Consider the following 17675-nt stretch of genomic DNA (forward strand, 5'->3'; position numbering starts at 1 on the left):
GCATGCAGTGGTGGACGGTCCCTGAGCTCTCACACCCGACACTAACGAGCCATTCGACACAGTGAGCCGCGTTCGGGGCCGGCTGACACACCGCACAACGAGGAAATAAATAACAAACAGGAAGTGCGGCAAATTGGAAGGAAGCTTCCCGGCCTCTGCTATTCATTAACACATGCCCGGCGCCCCAGACATCCATTACAGGCCTCGCTGTGTCAGAAAGGATTCGGGGCCCTAGAACTCAGCGAGGGAATAGGGCGGCAAACTGGCTGGCTCTGCGTTTCTCTGCTCCGCTCATTTCGGTGAACAATGAAACGAACCGGGAGAAACTGAAGAGGGAGCAGCGCTACTCAGGTGCGGTAAGGAAAGGAGATCAAATGCAGCCGCAGTTTGTGATGTGGGTAAAAAAAAGTAGGATGTCCAGTTAGCGCAGTGAACTCTGCACTGGATGCGGCCTACCTCGACTCGGAAGACGCTGAGAGCCACAGAAAGGCACAGTTGAGGTATTTCTAGCTATGTTTTCACTCATTTATGCAACAGTATCGTTGAGGGAGGAATGCGACACCTGAACCTCCGGACCTGCAGTGATGCGATTCATGGCAGTCATCGCAGGAGGCTGTCTCCATGACGATAGAGGCCATCGGCCAATAGGGAAGCAGATTTTTCTGTAACTTAACTTTTTTTGTGTGATTCCTATAGCAGCCCAGCGTCAAAAATAATGCGAGGCGAAGGTGCCCCAGTGCCGCATGCAGGACATACTGGTATGCACCCGCAGGCTGCAGGTGGAGCAGGAGAGTAGCATGCTGCTGCCGTCCTCCCCGACGTCGCAGTTGGATGGCAGCAGTTCCGTGTTATCGGCCCCCGAGCTGAAGCACATCTCGGGGATGAGCGGACGGGTGCAGCTGACAGCAGGGCTGGTGGGGCCCCCGGCCGGGGGGGCAGGCTCCTTCTGGGGCTGTCACAGGCAGAAGGGGGGGGGGGGATACACTATGATACAGGCTCAACTTCTTTCACTAATGAACACGCAAGGCAGCTGGAAGCGCTACAAAACCAGATCAAATAACGGAGCTTCTTGTCAGTCCTCTCAGGAAATAACATGCTGCACGTTTGACTTTGGCGTGATGTTACATGAAAATCTGCAGACCAACTGTCCAGAAAGTACAAATCCAGACCAAGAAGTGACTGTGACCCTTTATGCTCAATTGGTTGGTTGAAATAAAATCTTGGTCTGGATTTCTACTCTCTGGACCTGAACTTTCCACCTCCGCTGATGTAACAAAAACCAGGATAAACCAACAGGCATTATTAAGATCATCAGAGTTAAGATAACCAGAGTAGACAAAACGCACATATTTGTCTGCATGAAAGAGCGAGTGTTCCTTTTCCTCGCCTTACTTGTGTGTAGGGCGAAAACAGCGTGCAGACGGCACAGAAAGGGTGCAGGGATGCCACAGCCGCGTTGTACCGACGCTCCGCCACAAAGTCAGGCAAGTGGTTCTGCCACAGGGGCCACAGGCCCTTCTTCATCTCTTGACCAGTGTCGCCCTCTACTGGCAGGGGTGAATGCAGCTCTGAGGGGCAGCAGAGCAGAGGGGCAAGAGTAAGGACTGGACAGATAAACAAACCATCGCAGTCACACAACAAAAAAATCCCGCACGAGCCGTGTGGTAACAGCTGGGGTGCTGAGGGGTCACAAAGACATTCCACAGTTTGTCATCCACACTGTCTAATGATTCCCTCCATCCACTGACCCCCCCCCAAGGAGGCACAGGCCTGACAATCGTTTGCTGATACCAGCCAGAAGAGACACTGTAAGCAGGTAATTGGAGTCATAATCCCTCAGATCAATAAGTGTCAGCTGCAGTAAATCATCCATAGAAAAGAGGGATCAGAGAGAGAGAAGAAGAGCAGAAGAAAGGAGTGTGACAGAGGAGCCAAGGCACATATGTACCTGTTTAAAAATTTAAACAAGGCTCAGCACTGCCAGGCAGGATTATGGGTATAAGACAACCAAGCAACAGTATTCCTTCGTGGAACCGTTTGTGGGACTGGTTTTACAAAAAAAAAAAATGCTTAAAAACTGATGAATTATGAAGGAACACATAACCACTGTAAGCACTGAGGTACTTATCGCTGCTTTACTTTGCCTTGCCATTGGGGTGCACATATACTATATGGACAAAAGAACTGGGACACCAGGCCATTACACCCACAGGAACTTTTATGACATCCCATTCTAAATCCAAAAGCATCGATATGGAAAAGCAAGGTCCATAAAGACATGGTTGGGTGAATTTGGTGTGAAAGAACTTGACTGGCCCCCCGCAGAGCCCTGACCTCAACCCCACCGAACCTTTGGGATGAACTAGAATGGAGATTGTGAGCCAGGCCTTCAGGTCCAACATCAATGCCTGACCTCACAAATGTTCTTCTGGATGAATGGTCAACAATTCCCACAGACACACTCCTAAATCGGGTGTAAAACCTTTCCAGAAGAGTGGAAGCTGTTATATCTGCAAATGGGGGGGGGGGCAGCTCCATGTTGATGCAAATGGGATTTTATAGAATTTCCTGTGGGTGTAATGGACAGTAGCCACAATACTTTGGTCCATAAAATGTATATATGATGCGGGTGCACATGTATTCAAACACACATACGAGCCATTACATCCATTCACCCCCTACCCCCCCATCCTGCACAGGACGTCAGTTGATCGCAGGCCGTGCCTACAGCCCTACACCCACACTCTCACAGACCATGGGCAGCTCTGAATGTGTCAGGCCACCATACGGGCCCATATGAGCCACTATAATAATTTTATATTGTATTAAAATGTTACATATAAAAGACACAGCAAGGCGCTAACAGAACATTAATAGCAGCTGGTCTACCTTCGTCGCTGGAGGGCTCCTGCTTGACGATGGACAGAGGAGAGCGCATGGGAGGCTTCCCAAAGGGGTGCCTACGACTCTTCTTCACCTCCATTCCCATCTTCATCTTCGTGTAGGATGAGGCAATCGGCTATAAAGAGTGACATCGGCACACGGTCACTAACCGGAAAACACAGCAAAAGTCAACACAGGGAACACGGGGCTCAATTCGGGGCTCAGGGAACACGGGACTCAACACGGGACTCAACACGGGACTCAACACGGGACTCAACACGGGGCTCGGGGAACATGGGACTCAACACGGGGCTCGGGGAACATGGGACTCAATACGGAGCTCGGGGAACACGGAGCTCAACACGGATCTCAGGGAACATGGGACTCAATCCGGGACTCAATACGGGGCTTGGGGAACACGGGACTCAACACGGGACTCGGGGAACATGGGACTCAATAAGGGGCTCAATACGGGGCTCGGGGAACACGGAACTCAATATGGAGCTCAACACGGATCTCAGGGAACACGGGACTCAATACGGGGATTAACACGGAACTCAGGGAACACGGGGCTCAATACGGGGCTCAACACGGAACTCAGGGAACACGGGACTCAATACGGGGCTCAACACGGAACTCAGGGAATACGGGGCTCAATACAGGGCTCAGGGAACATGGGGCTCAATATGGGGCTCGGGGAACAGGGGACTCAACACGGGACTCAACACAGGGCTCGGGGGAACATGGGACTCAATACGGGGCTCGGGGAACACGGGGCTCAACACGGATCTCAGGGAACATGGGACTCAATACGGGGCTCAACACGGAACTCAGGGAATACGGGGCTCAATATGGGGCTCGGGGAACAGGGGACTCAATATGGGGCTTTGGGAACACGGAACTCAACACGGAACTCAAAACGGGGCTCAATACGGGGCTCGGGGAACATGGGACTCAATATGGGGCTCAGGGAACACGGGACTCAACACGGGACTCAACGACTACTCAGATTCTACTTTGATCCACCAGGACAATGTAGAAAATAAACCTATTCAATATTTTTTTCAGCTCCAAAGAAAGTTATTTGTCCTGAATTGAACCTGGAGGGCTGGAATAGGTTAAAGGTAAGAGACTAAACACCACATCGTTTCATAGAGCTGTGCCTCATTCTGATAAAGGTATTGTGTACATCCAGGTAACATGGCAAGATGTAGACAGAACACGCTAATGACAGAGGAGCCATGGATCAGCACAGCCAAAGGCTGCCTGCCTTAACTTTCAGGTTTGTTCAGAGCATATACTGTACAGGTACCTGACGTCATCCTGCAGAAGGTCTATGAAGCTTTTACCTTACTCTTCTCAGCCTTTCCCTCTGCTGGCACCTCGGTGTCACTGCCCTGGGCACTCGGACCCTCACTCATCCTGCAGGTGGCGAACTGTTCGAAGGCCTCCTGGAAGGACAGGTTCCCCTTGGGCGCCGGATCCATCTTGGCCTTAGTGGTGACGAACAGAGTGGGGATGATGAGATCCTCATGCCCTCCTGCAGCCATTGACACCACCAGCGTCTTGCTTGAATCTTCGCCTCCATCCACCAGCTTCTTCTTCTTCTTCTTCTTCCTCTTCTTCTTCTCACCAGTTGATGCCAGCTGCTGCGGGTCCGTCTCAACGTCCTGACCTGGGAACAGAAGACCACAGAGTTAAGATCAGGGATACCAAACACAAATGGGGAGAAAAACAGAATCACTGACCACTTCCATCCTCTGTGATTCTACCTTCTCCTGCAGCCATGGCCAACGCCTGCCTCTGCTCCTCCCTCTCGAGGGCCTCCAGCGTCCTCAGGGCCTCTCGCGCCATCTTCTCCTCCCTCTCCTTCCGCCTCTCCACCTCCTTCTCTTCCACCTGTCGCTGATACTCCGGCAGGTCCAGCTCAACGCCCGCCTCCATCAGCACCTTCAGCTCCTCTGGTCTCAGCCTCCGGAGGTGCTTCTTCTTTTGCAGAGCCCTGCCCCGAGAGGAGGTGTGACTTGCTACGGGGCCGACGTGATCGTGATCGCACAGGCTCACGCCCTCTCGCCCTCTCGCCCGACACCTTCGACGCGGTTTTATACACAAAGTCTTGGGTCCCAGAGTTTCAGAAGTGGACATGAACCAGCAGTTTGCTATTTCTACGTTCATTCTCTGCATGCAAATGAAGAGGTCACAAGTTAATTTTGTTTGCGTAGCGCTCCGAGTTTCTGGTCTTTAAGTCAAGGGTACGTCCTTCGCTGTGGCTGACTGCCTCCATCCAGTGCACCAGATGTATTCCCTCCAAGCGAAGGCTTCACCATCCTCACGGCTGACTGCCTCTACGATAAGCTGAGGTAGGAAGGCCACTCACTAAGCACCTCGCCATGTGACAAACCGCTGCATGTTCCTCTCTGCAGTCACTGACACTATAGCTGGTAACTCTTTACTTAAGGCCATGGTTTCAGCCATTTATGAACACATTCATAACAAATAATAATGCATTCATACAGCATTATAAATGTTTATAAAAAGCCATAACACATTAGCCACGTTTATTATGCATTATGACTGCCTTATGAAGCTGTGATCTATAATACACCATAGCTACCTTTATGATGCATTATAATGGTTGGTATAAGCATTATGGATGCTTTGTACTGCATTATAAAGGTATAAACTATAATGTGTTATGCCTCTTGATAAATATTTATAGCCATGTTTATGTGACCCTATAGCTTTATATAATCTGCTGTTTCACTGTGAAACATGGGTACACGAGTTCCACACAACATTACATATTAAATACATGCATGAAGCACGCAGTCCTAGAACAGCAAAGCTCTTTAACCTAACAGTGACCTCTAAATGATACAGGAGTCATATTTATGCTGCGTGTTGGGAGCAGTGGATAGGGCTGTGTGCAGTATTCAGTAGCATGGGCGCATTCCCGTTACACACAAAGGCCAAAGCAAGATTCAGGGACAGTGGGCTTCTGGTCCTCTGCCCCGCTCCCACCTCCCATCCCAAGCATCGCCCTCTGACACCACCACCCGCCTTCCCAGAACATTCCTCAGAAACACTCACAGCCAAAAAAAATAAATTAAGCAACAGAGAGATCTCCGAAGTCCAAGAACACAGCGTTCACGCCGGGCACATTTCATCCGCGCCGTTCCCAAAGTTACATTCGCGTGAGCCAGAGGACGGCGTTCGGAACTGAAAATATTGACTCATCCGCTCTTTATCTTCACTTATGCAAATTAGCGGAACGCGTAATCAGGGGAGGGTGGGAACACGTGCAGGGGAGGGTGTCATAAAAAGAAAGAATCGAATTAATACAGAACAGCATGCTGGAGCTCTCAGACTCGGGTCCTGAGCAAACGTTTCCTCCTTGAAATAGCTATGCGGGCGGCTCTCTGACAGATACAGCCCGACTCTAATTAATTTGGGGCTAGTACCTTTGGCTCATCCTGCTGATAAATTATCCCGCCTAAAAACCATAGAAAACCTAATTAAGTTTTAGTGATATGTTCCCAGTTTGTCTTCGGTTGGCATCGAGCTGGATTTTAATAGACACGGGCATCCATCCTAATCAGGCAAACGCATCAGCTATGCACTCAAAGGTGAGCCGGTTAGGATCTGCACGAAGGCAGGCGCACGCATAGCCTGCAGCTAGGCAGCCCCACGCAGACACATGCTAAGTGCAAATTACACCCCTGATTTGCCTTGGGGAAGCCTGGGATGACGCGCACACACAGAGCCAGAGTTAAACCCATAACCTCAGAAGAGAGAGGCAACAAAAAATAATGTTCCGCAAACGCTCTGCCAGGTTCGAATCGGAAAGACTCTGGCAAAAGGGTGACCTCGGAGTCACGCTGATCTATCTGTGCAGGACCACACGTGCTCCACAGGAACAATGTCATTCACGAAGATCTCCTAGTACAGTTAATAAAAGGTTACCTTTAACCCTGCCATCGAAGCAAATTAAGGCACAAATCATTCTTGTAAAAGCACCGTTCGGTATAGCTCATAATCACTATCACTTCTGCAACCAAATCATTCATGTAGTCATAAGAAATCCTATTTTTACAAATGTTTCTAAAACATGTTCTACGCTCATGTGTCTTTGCTACGTGTCCAAACCTTCCTTCAACCAGGAGTTTTCCAGAAAAAGTCTGATTCTGATACCTCTGTCCTACTGGTACCTGCAGTAAGCATGACCAAATCCCTGCAGCTTACTGTGCAGTGCATTCTGCAGCTGACACTAAACATATAACCACTGCAGAGCTGGCTGATGCACTGGGGCAGAAGTCAGGTCCTGCGAACCATCATCTGTAGAGAGCAGGCAGCCCTCAGATTTCAGTGCCGCTTCCAAGAGATCTGAAGACTCATTGTCGCACTAAATGAAAAGCCTTTGTACCAAAGGTACCTGTGATTCTTTATCTGAGAGCATCTTTGATCAGTTACCAGCATAAATTCTGTTCCGTCTGTAAGTCTTGTCAAAAGATAGGCATACTGTAAATGTGGGAGAGTAGTTATTTACGTATAATACAATATCTGAAGTGTAACTACCACATGAAAAAGAGCAGACCCACTGCTGCATTTGTGACCCATAAACCTGAAGCGTCACCCTTTCTTTTGCAGAGCTAAGAGCCATATCGGGTGCAGGGGGCCTCACCTCTGCAGCAGTCGGTCCCGATACGTGACCCGTTTCTCCCTCCACAGCTCCAGCTCAGGGCTGCTGACGATGGTGGGCTTCAGGTGGTCCAGCACGGTCACCTCTTTGCCCTGCTTCCACTGCTCGTAGCGCTCTGGTTGCAGGCGGCGCACGAATACGTCCATGGAGATCTTCACCATGTCCCTGCGGCAGGAGCACTGTGGAGACACGGGAGAGAAACACAGAAAGTAAACGGCAAACTGGGAGGCAAGGAGGACAACAGCCAGGATCAAAATCAGCCATCAAGGGAAGAGGCTCATGTCCGAAAAAGGAAACCACGCAATACTGAACCTGAAGTTAGACAGTGACTGTTTACTAAACAGGTTCAATTCAAAGGCTAAAATAAACAAGCTCATCCCAGATCTATCCATCCATCCGTACATCCAATTTCAAAGTGCTTCTTCAAGGCAGGGTTGCTGGGAGACAGGGGTCTATTCCAGGAAGGACAAGAGGCAGGGATGCCAGAAAAGCCCCAAAATGAGTTTGCTTGACTTAAAGTCCCTAACACACACTCCAAAATAAAGTTTAATAAATAATAAAATAAGTTGTTGTTTTTTTTTTACTTTTTCCATACTTTCAAAACAATTATACACATCAAAAACTACATAAAGATAGAATCAATCGTCTATTGTACCAGTTAATATGCAATCTGGCACTCTGTACATTACAGCTGTTTTGCAAATGCAGCAAAGACGACACAGATGCAGCCATCATCACATCTGCGGCATTTCATCGCCGAACTCATGAGGGCAGAGAAACTAAAACGAGCTGGAAAAAAATAATGAACAATCTTACCGGCGAAATGATGACAAGATTGCTAAACGCCTTCAATCTGCGTAGCAGAACACTCCTTTAAAATGGGATATGACCCCAATTACTGCGACTAAATTGAACAGACATGCCCCATTCAGGCAGCATGTTCAAAAATCAAAAGGTAACAGTGACACTTCAGACGGACACTATGGGCTTTAAGCAGTGGGATACGATTTCATTACAAGTGTAAGACGTTAAGAATTTTAATATTTTTAAATTTCTTTATTTCTGTTGATGTAAATGAAAGTGTATCACACACATGGTAGCAATATGTATCCAGAGAGTGCAAAAGTAGAATTGATGCCCGGTAACGGTGCCTAAGCTGAAGGAACTTCAGTTCAGCCATTTCCCTGTGATCCTTTTAGTAACGATGTGTTTCAAAATGCAGGACTTAATGGCCAAAACTCTGCAGATCGAAGGGGAAGAAAGAGGGGAAAGTAAAACTAATTTTCTTCGCGACCCGGGTGAGTTATTACATTTCTGCTTTATTTCCTGAACTGCGCTGAGGGCCTTGTGTTCAATTACAGAGAACATTCTTCAGCGATGGGCAGAGGCAGACGGGGTGAGCGCGGTCCGGGTGCGAGGAGGAGGAGGAGGGGGGCGCCGCGTGAGAAAATAACGGAACACAACAAGCGCAGGACACCGCAAGGCAATATCAACACGTCATTTTAGTGGCCCATCCAGGAGAGACGAGGAGGCATCCTGTGTATTGCTGGCCAACGCGGAGAAGACAAAAGGGGGAAACGTGGAGAGAGAGAGCAGCTTCCTGTGCACGGCCTCGTCGGAACAATGAGCTCTTTATTTTCTATAGACTCACATGTCAGTTTGCTCAGAGCAAACTTCTTTTAATGTTTAAGCGTTTGGTATACTTACTTGGAGAGGAGCTAAATTTCCAGCAAATATTTTAAAATATATATATTTTTTTTTAATTATCAGGGGCCCAAAGACACCATGCAAGAGAAACTATGAGCTTTGAAGGGTTTCAATCAGAAATGTGCAGGTAAGCCTGTAGGGGGCGCTGATGCGGCAGCCAGCTGAGATTCCCCAGTCAGGTCAAATGCTTTTTCCCTCCCTCAGGTCATATCTGTTACATTTTGCTGCTTCGGAATTCCTGGTCACAGATGGCAAATGACACGACTCACAGGAATGGTACCTTTCCACACACTCGGTAGGAAGACTGTTCACCTGCTCAGGGTTTAAGCAATAACTACACATTACAGCATCCAGTATGATGCGGAGAATTTCAGTCCAAACCAGAAGACCCAACCCAATGAGCCCAACAGCTCTACAATTCTTCCTGCAAAGTACAGGGCTACAGGCTCCACATGAAAGATGATACTCAGGTCATCATAACGAGATACCTGAGAAATCACTCAGAGTGACCTTGTTTTTTTCCAAAATAATGAGCCAAGAAACCTTTACGTTTTCGCCCCATTTTATATATGGAAGCAAGAAGAGGCTCTGGATGCTGAGCCGTAGCCCAATCAGCTCCGCGCCCCGGATACGACCGGATACGACCGCCACCTTGACGTCTTTCCACCTCAGAGAACGATGGCCGACACGTGGCGGTCAGCCAACATGCGGACATGTGTCCGTGTGCGTCACACCGTCGGGGGATGAATCCATAGCCATGGTTACAGATACTTCACTAATGAGTGCCATCGTTAGGACCAAAGCCTGCCAATTCAAATGATTGTAGCGTTTTAATGTAATTGACTCTGTACTTCACTGATTAAAAAGAGAACCGCGTTCCATTATATGAACAAACAGTTTAAAGAAAATGGATGCTAAACTATATAAGTGCTCATAGGGAGCTTAGAGGCCCTGCCAACCATATCCTATTGAATGGCAGATAAAGGTGTGTTTGAGGAGGTTACCGTACAGCAGCGCTAACTAGCCCGCCGTGCCTTCCCAGCAGCAGAAGCCACACTCGTGAGTTTACCAGAAGCGCACACGTCTGGCTCTTCAGAGCAAACTTTCTTTCTGACACAAGAAAGGGCATCCGAGACAGCCGAAGCCCCGGCTCTCCGCCTTTCTGTTTCCCACCAGAGTGAGACAACAAGGCAATCAATGTTTTGCGGTATTACAGTGACATTTGAACAGAAGGCGCTAAAAAAAGAAACAGGAATGAAACGGAGCGCAGTCCGGGGCAGGAGCAGCCGCTGTGCTCTGCGCAGACAGAGCGCGCATCTCTCATGCTGTTTCAAAGCAGCAGTGCCGCTGTTATTCCTGCCACGGAGGTGTATCGCTTAAACCAGCCCTCCTACACATAAGCAGCAGCTGTCAGAGAGCAGGCACAGGGAACACGGCGGAGCATTAAGCAGGCTGGGTCGCGCGGCTGCTCCGGTGGCCCCCTTCCCGGCAGGGTCTAGCGAGGCGCCTTTTAAAGTCGGGGCTCTGTTTCAGTCTCAAGGTGAAGCTTCCTTAATGTCCCATCACGATATCCCTGGCGAGGCTCTGTAGGTAGCTTCTGCAAGCACTGAGGCACTAAGAAGGGTGGATAAAGATGCCAGGGGAGAAGTACAAGACAGGGAGTGACACGGGGAGAAGGCAGACGAGGCGGAACAGGCTGGGGCACAGGCAGACGACAGGGCGAGGTAAGGGCAGACAAGGCGGGACAGGGCGAGGCACGGGCAGACGACAGGGTGAGGCACGGGCAGACGACAGGGTGAGGCACGGGCAGACGAGGCGGGACAGGCCGGGGCACGGGCAGACGACAGGCCGGGGCACAGGCAGACGACAGGGCGAGGTAAGGGCAGACAAGGTGGGACAGGGTGGGGCACGGGCAGACGACAGGGCGGGGCACGGGCAGACGGCAGGGCGGGGCACGGGCAGACGAGGCGGGGCAGGGCGGGGCACGGGCAGACGAGGCGGGGCAGGGCGGGGCACGGGCAGACGAGGCGGGACAGGGCGGGGCACGGGCAGACGAGGCGGGACAGGGCGGGGCACGGGCAGACGAGGCGGGACAGGGCGAGGCACGGGCAGACGAGGCGGGACAGGGCGAGGCACGGACAGACGAGGCGGGACAGGGCGAGGCACGGACAGACGAGGCGGGACAGGGCGAGGCACGGACAGACATTTTATATATGGTGATATAAAATATTTTATCACAATAATTTTTTTCATCAGTTAATTTCACTAATTACCACAATATAATTGAAATTATGTCTTTACTAAAAGGTGCAATTTTTGCTTAAAATTCCCTTAAGATTCCCCTAAAACAGATTCAGATCATAGAAAAGGAAAGAAGCTGAATGAACTGAAATCTACAGTATGTTGCATGCTCCGCTAACTCAGTCAACCTTGCTGTGTGTCCGTCGGGCGTAGGTTGTCATATGATTGGTTAGACTTTCGTTCATTTCAGTGATGTGATTGGCTGATGCATGCTACTGTTCCTTATCAACAGTTTATCAAAGTTTCTCATTTTCTTATCGTTTTAAATTTATATGATAAGTCAATATATCATTTATATCACCCAGTCGTAACACACATCATGCAAATAAGTATGACTCTGGAATGCATACATGTGAGGGAATGTCTGAATTTCACTCAGCGCTGCTCTCATGCTGAAAAATGTCCCACAATGCATCATGGTGGTCTTATACTTCAGCTCAGACCTGTACACCACCAGAGTGAGGACGGTGACGCCTCACTGTGACAGGGTCAATGACAGTACAAGGCTACGCGATGCCAGCCGCGACCACTCAGCACTCATCCCATGACCTCCGATCTCCAAGTCTAACAGCGATTGTGGGGCCATAACAATCAGACAGGCTAAAGACCCATCCCACTGTCAGGCTGGAACGCAGAGAATGAGGAAAGAGAAAAAAGAGCGGGATAGATCCAGGACTACAGGAAGTCAAGAGGAAGAGGGATGAGTGAACCCCGAGATTTACATGCTTCCTCTAGATCAGGGGTGTCAAACTCCAGTCCTGGGGGGCCGGAGCCCTGCAGTTTTTGTTTCCCCTCATTTAACAAACCTGATTCAAATTATTGTGCTAATTACCACACAGTTCTTGAGCTGAATTATTTGTAGTGGAACAGGGAAAGAATTAAGCTACACAGGGCTCCGGCCCCCCAGGACTGGAGTTTGACACCCCTGCTCTAGATCCTGCTCTAAACATTCCTGTTCATTTTGGCCGGAGAGGGGAACCAATTAATCTAGATCAAGGCCATTCAAATCACGGTCCTCAAGGTCCGAGCCCTGCTGGTTTTCCAGCTTCCCTTTACCCGTGAGCCAGGTGTGAAGCCTTTGGCCAATCAGAATCACTAATCATTAAACTAGCTACCTGGGGGAACTGAAAACACGGCCTGGATTCAGAATGGAGGGCCAGGTTTGAAGAGCCCTGATCTAGATACAGGAGAGCACCCCAGGCTGCCTTGGCAAGCCAGCGTCATGCTGCAGGAGCAAATGATAAAACCAGTTTGAAACTTCCTCGAAATTCGCTGAAAATCGGTGCATCACCTCCCAGAGCCCCCCACGAAATTAATTTCTGGCTACGGGCCTGTTCCTGGGAGAGAGCCGTCAAAAAAGCGTGCAAATCATCCAGAGAGAAAGCAAAGCTGGAGAAACAGGCAAACTGTGGAGAAAAGAGGAAGAGCTGACAGAGAACGCCGCGGCGGACCAGGAGCTTCCCCACACTCGCCTTTGTTCCGGAATTTCACGCTCGCCGGCACCACAACTCAAGCAGCGGCAGCCACGCTCTCCCTGCATGCTCCTTATACCGAGAACCAGGAGCAGCCCGGCAAACATTCAAGCCTGAAGATGATTCATGCAGTACAGCTGCTTAAACCTACATAACACACTACATAGTATTCTAGAAACATTCATTTAAATTTAAAATTAAGGTTAACAAAAAAAAAGGTGCAGTGTGCTAAAACCCTGTCCAGCTTACACAGTTAGACCATAGATGGATGGATGGATGGATGGATGGATAGTATGACTGTGTGACATATGGTGGGCAGGTATATCCTGAGGTGACCAAGCAGGACAAGCGGTTGATCGATGGCTGGTATGTATGTGCTAAGGCAGACTACTGGGGTCATTATTTTAAAAGAATATTTTGCATTTCCCTGTGGATTCATTCCCCATCTGGCACTGGGTGAGTGCTCGGGACAAACCGTCTGCTGACCAGTGTGGCCATCTTGCCGTAATCGATCCAGCGCAGCGTGGCGAAGTTGGTGGACTCTGCGCAGTTGAAGCCGTGGTTGAAGCCGGCGTGGTAGCCATAGGGGAAGGTGATCATGAAGTCTCCCGCCTCCTGCGTGACCTGCACCAATGAGGGGAGAGGGTTCGAGATGCAGGCACCTGCGACCAATCAGGGAGGAGAAGGGGAAGGGATGGCGGAGCAGAACGGCACCTGCCTCCCTACGGCTTATTTAATGGCGACATTTTCTCTCTCTATGCGCTGCAATAAAGCCCTGTTTTAATCATACAGCCGCAAGGGGCACGGCAGTCAAACCGTTAAATCCATAACGAGCCCACAGTGAAGCGCGTCATTACACAGGCCTGCCACCGGGGGCACCCTAATCTGGTAAATTAAGTTGCAAATTATGCCTAAAAGTGAAATAAAAACATGCTTTGATGCAGATGAGGGGACGTGACAAAAACAGATCACAGTGGCTCCCCAGTGGGCCAGCCACAGGCAGCAAACACAGCCAATCGGGACCTTCACGTCCAGCCTCATTAAGATCGGGGGAGAAGCAAGGCTTGGTCAGACCCTTCGCCAGGGCTACGGAGGACGCAGGAGCAGCGGGACGAGTGCAATTATGGAGATGCCCGAGAGCACGGCAGGCAGGGACGGGCTGGTCCTCGCTAATGAACGCCTCCCCGATTTATCCATCTCATACAGAGACGGATGAATCACAGCCCAGCAGTTTGTTTGGATCCATTAGGAAACAAGTTAATGAAAATTACTATTTGCCCCCCGCCCCCCACCCAGAAACCCAGTGGGTAAAGAGTGATAGATATCACTCTCCGCACTTTTAACGTACAACTTGACTTAAAGACCAGATGCTACCATTAGCTGTTAGCGCTGCCTCCGTTTTACAGTGAATACAGTCTCATAATCCGCAGCGTTATCAGTCATTATGTGAAACTAAAGCCGACCGGAGGCCGTGTTCCGAATCTCTGAGCGAACGTTACACAGCCATTTTCTCCCTTGGCGTCGAGTCCTGAAGCTGAAAGTGGGCATTCCGAGTCAAAGTCGCAGTGGCTCCATTTCAGCTCATCACCGGCCGCCTGCGGGACTTACGAGGCCGGAGAGATCATCCCGTTAAACTGAGCAGCAGTTTAAGGCAGACAGATGTGCCAGAGCGTGAGTGTGAAGCACCTTCTATCTTAACCGTGTGTCTTTTTTAATTAAAGCAAAGAACAAACCAGTTATTACTGATTTCCACTGAGGGGAATCTGCTTCAACTGCACACAACACAGAGAGACAAAAGAGTCACATTAAATTTGACTTACACAAGCAAATGCTCAGAATAAGGAATTTCATTTGTCTCCCATAAACAGATTATATTCACTTTTAATCCTCAAATACCACAAGCAGTTCAATCATTTACAATAGGAACTATCCCCAAGGGAGGTGAGGAAAAATTAACAAGATTAAATCCAAATCAAAATTTGCAATAAAGCCAATTGCAACTTCACTGTGAGATGCATGGTGCAATCTGTACGGCAGGAATCAGGAATCCGCGAAGCCTCGGGCAGCTATGAAAACAGGGGCCTCCACCGTTTTGCACATTCATCTCTCACTGCAGCACGTAAACCATTAGAAAAAAACAAAATATCAAGCATAACAGTAGCGACAAGACTAAAACAAATATGCACACATACAAACTAGACATTCCGTATATCAAGGTGCAAGTTTTATTTGTCTCTACAGACGCTCCTCTTCTTACGAATGAGTTACGTTCCGAACGGCCGTTCGTAACTTGAAATGTTCGTAAGTCGTTACTCAACATCATTTTAAGGGTATATATAAGTACAAAGAACTTGGATGCTGGGAGTACGCAGGCTACGCTGCTGCGTGGTGGGAGTAGTGGCCAGAAGTCGTACTAGCCAGAATTAACACACAAAAAAAAAATTGATGTTGTGGACAGGAAACCGAAGCCCAAGGAACACAATTTGGACTTACAGTTCTCTTCGTTCGTATGTCTGAAAGTTCGGAAGTTGAAAGTTCGGAAATAGAGGAGTGTCTGTACATAATAGGGACAAATATTAGGGAGCAGAATGCAGTGCAACAGGTTATGATTGGAAGGTCACGGGTTCGAATCCCGGGGCCAGCAGATTAATGTAGCTCTTGGGCCCCTGAGTGCGGCCCTAAACCCCCAGCTCCAGGAGCCCTGCACTCTAGCTAACCCCCAAGCTTGTAGAGTAAGATGGGGACCATGAAGCATCACTGTTCTATTGTATTGTATAGAACAGTGTTTCCTATCCGGTCCTCAGGGACCCACAGAGAGTCCAGGGTTTTGTTCCCTCCCAGAGCTGGGAACTGGACTGTCTGGCAGGGAGCTGGGAGGAGAAATGTGGACCAACTGAGGCCCAGGCTGGGAAGCACTACTATAGAAGTATAATTTATCCTGAATCATTTCATCAATATAAATGTGAAATAGGGGGAGATTATACACATCAGATGCTCACATTTACACATACATGTTATTGATTCTTCAAGTGTTACTGTCACTAGGAGCTGGAACGGCACGCACCTCGCGAGTGTGACAGCGCTGAATTAGACGTTAAACACTAAACTGGTTATGGTTAGCACGTGACCCCCTACAGCCAGCACGAAAACCTACCCTATCGAAGGGGATGCTGTACTTCTTCAGGATAGACGGGGAGATCAGGGTCATCTTGTGCCGAAGGAAAGCATCACAGCCTTGCGAACTGCCTGGGAAGAAGCCTAGAAAATGGGGGAGGGAGGGAAATTACAACCAACACGCCACCAGGAGACAGAAGCAGGAGAAGAAATGGACGACTGGGCGACATTAAGGAATTCCATAAAGACCCAATAAAACTACCTACAGCTATGTTCGGAGGCATAAGCGTTACTCGTGTCAACGGGATACAGGTACCAGGCACGGCAACGGGCAAACAAAACGACAGGAACGGCTCAGGCTTTCACGAGCAAACCAGAGGAAAAACAAGTCCATTCGCAATAATGACTGCCAATCAGAATATACAACATGAACAACTCGTGCCACGCGATATAAAGCCCTGCACTGGTAATCTGACAGTAACTGAGAAGAATATCAAATTTTACTGTCTACTAACCCAGCTAAAGACTCCTCAATCAAAACACATCATTCAACAAAAATGAAGTGTGGAAATCCAGTACGGAAAGCAGCGTTGCTCTTTGAATAAATTGTTCTTTGTGAGAAAGTCAAAAGAAATGTTTGTTATATTGCAGATAATTAACAAAAAACTCTTAACCTATCACAGCAGTGTGACGGCAATGTTAAGTCACTACACTTGTAATAAAACCAATTCAATTAAGGTAATAAGTTCAAAGCTCACATAAAATACTCCTTCTGAAAAAGAAGCCACGATTCCAAGAACTGCAGCATCACAAATAAAACCTTTTCAACAATTAAAAATTGATTTCTATAGCAGTCCAGCTCAGGCAGTCTGAAGCATGTTCAGTGTGACTGCTAAGTAGCCCATGCTAGAATAACAAAGCATCAAAAAAATAAAATCCTACAATGGTCTTCGTAATTAAAAAATTATATAATTAAACAATTATAGCAGGTGTATAATTATCATTACAGTTACAACACTTTATCCTCCTTCACCTGCCAAAGGAAAACTAATTAAAATTCTTGAAGCTGTAAATTAGAGGCTTTCCCCCAGGGATTAAATGCTAGACATTATATAAAATGTACACACACTGCACACGTGCAGCACACACACTGCACACGTGCAGCACACACACTGCACACGTGCAGCACACACACTGCACACGTGCAGCACACCGCAGAAGGCAGATATTGCATTCATGCCAGCAGCCAGAGGCAGAGCTGCAGTCATCCTTCTCTCTCTCTCTCTCTCTCTCTCTCACTCGAGTATCCGCCTTTGGACTAGCGGTTCCACATTAAAGAAAAACCACAAATAAATAAGGATTAATGGAGGTCACAGGTAGTCCCAATTCCGCTGGTTGCAGCCAGGAAGCCCTGCTCACTGCCACTGAGCACCAAGAAGCCGTCGGGACCGAACAGGAACTCCTGCACTGCAAATTTACTACAGACTGCACCTTCCCAC

At 48.7% G+C, this 17675-nt stretch overlaps 1 protein-coding gene across 3 annotated transcripts in view; it reads right to left on the reverse strand.

Moving 5' to 3' along the window:
• Nucleotides 1-17675, reverse strand: part of kdm4b (lysine (K)-specific demethylase 4B) — a 55081-nt gene that overhangs the window by 13867 nt on the left and 23539 nt on the right. For all 3 annotated transcript variants that reach the window (XM_072699709.1, XM_072699710.1, XM_072699711.1), the window contains exons 7-14: nt 16217-16320; nt 13549-13686; nt 7565-7761; nt 4656-4885; nt 4233-4558; nt 2890-3019; nt 1393-1568; nt 757-952 (exon numbers count right to left, since the gene is read on the reverse strand). In XM_072699709.1, the coding sequence (XP_072555810.1) occupies nt 757-952; nt 1393-1568; nt 2890-3019; nt 4233-4558; nt 4656-4885; nt 7565-7761; nt 13549-13686; nt 16217-16320 (1497 nt within the window). The remainder of the gene's footprint in view (nt 1-756; nt 953-1392; nt 1569-2889; nt 3020-4232; nt 4559-4655; nt 4886-7564; nt 7762-13548; nt 13687-16216; nt 16321-17675) is intronic.

Source organism: Paramormyrops kingsleyae, chromosome 15 (genome assembly GCF_048594095.1).
Source record: "Paramormyrops kingsleyae isolate MSU_618 chromosome 15, PKINGS_0.4, whole genome shotgun sequence".
NCBI lineage: Eukaryota > Metazoa > Chordata > Actinopteri > Osteoglossiformes > Mormyridae > Paramormyrops > Paramormyrops kingsleyae.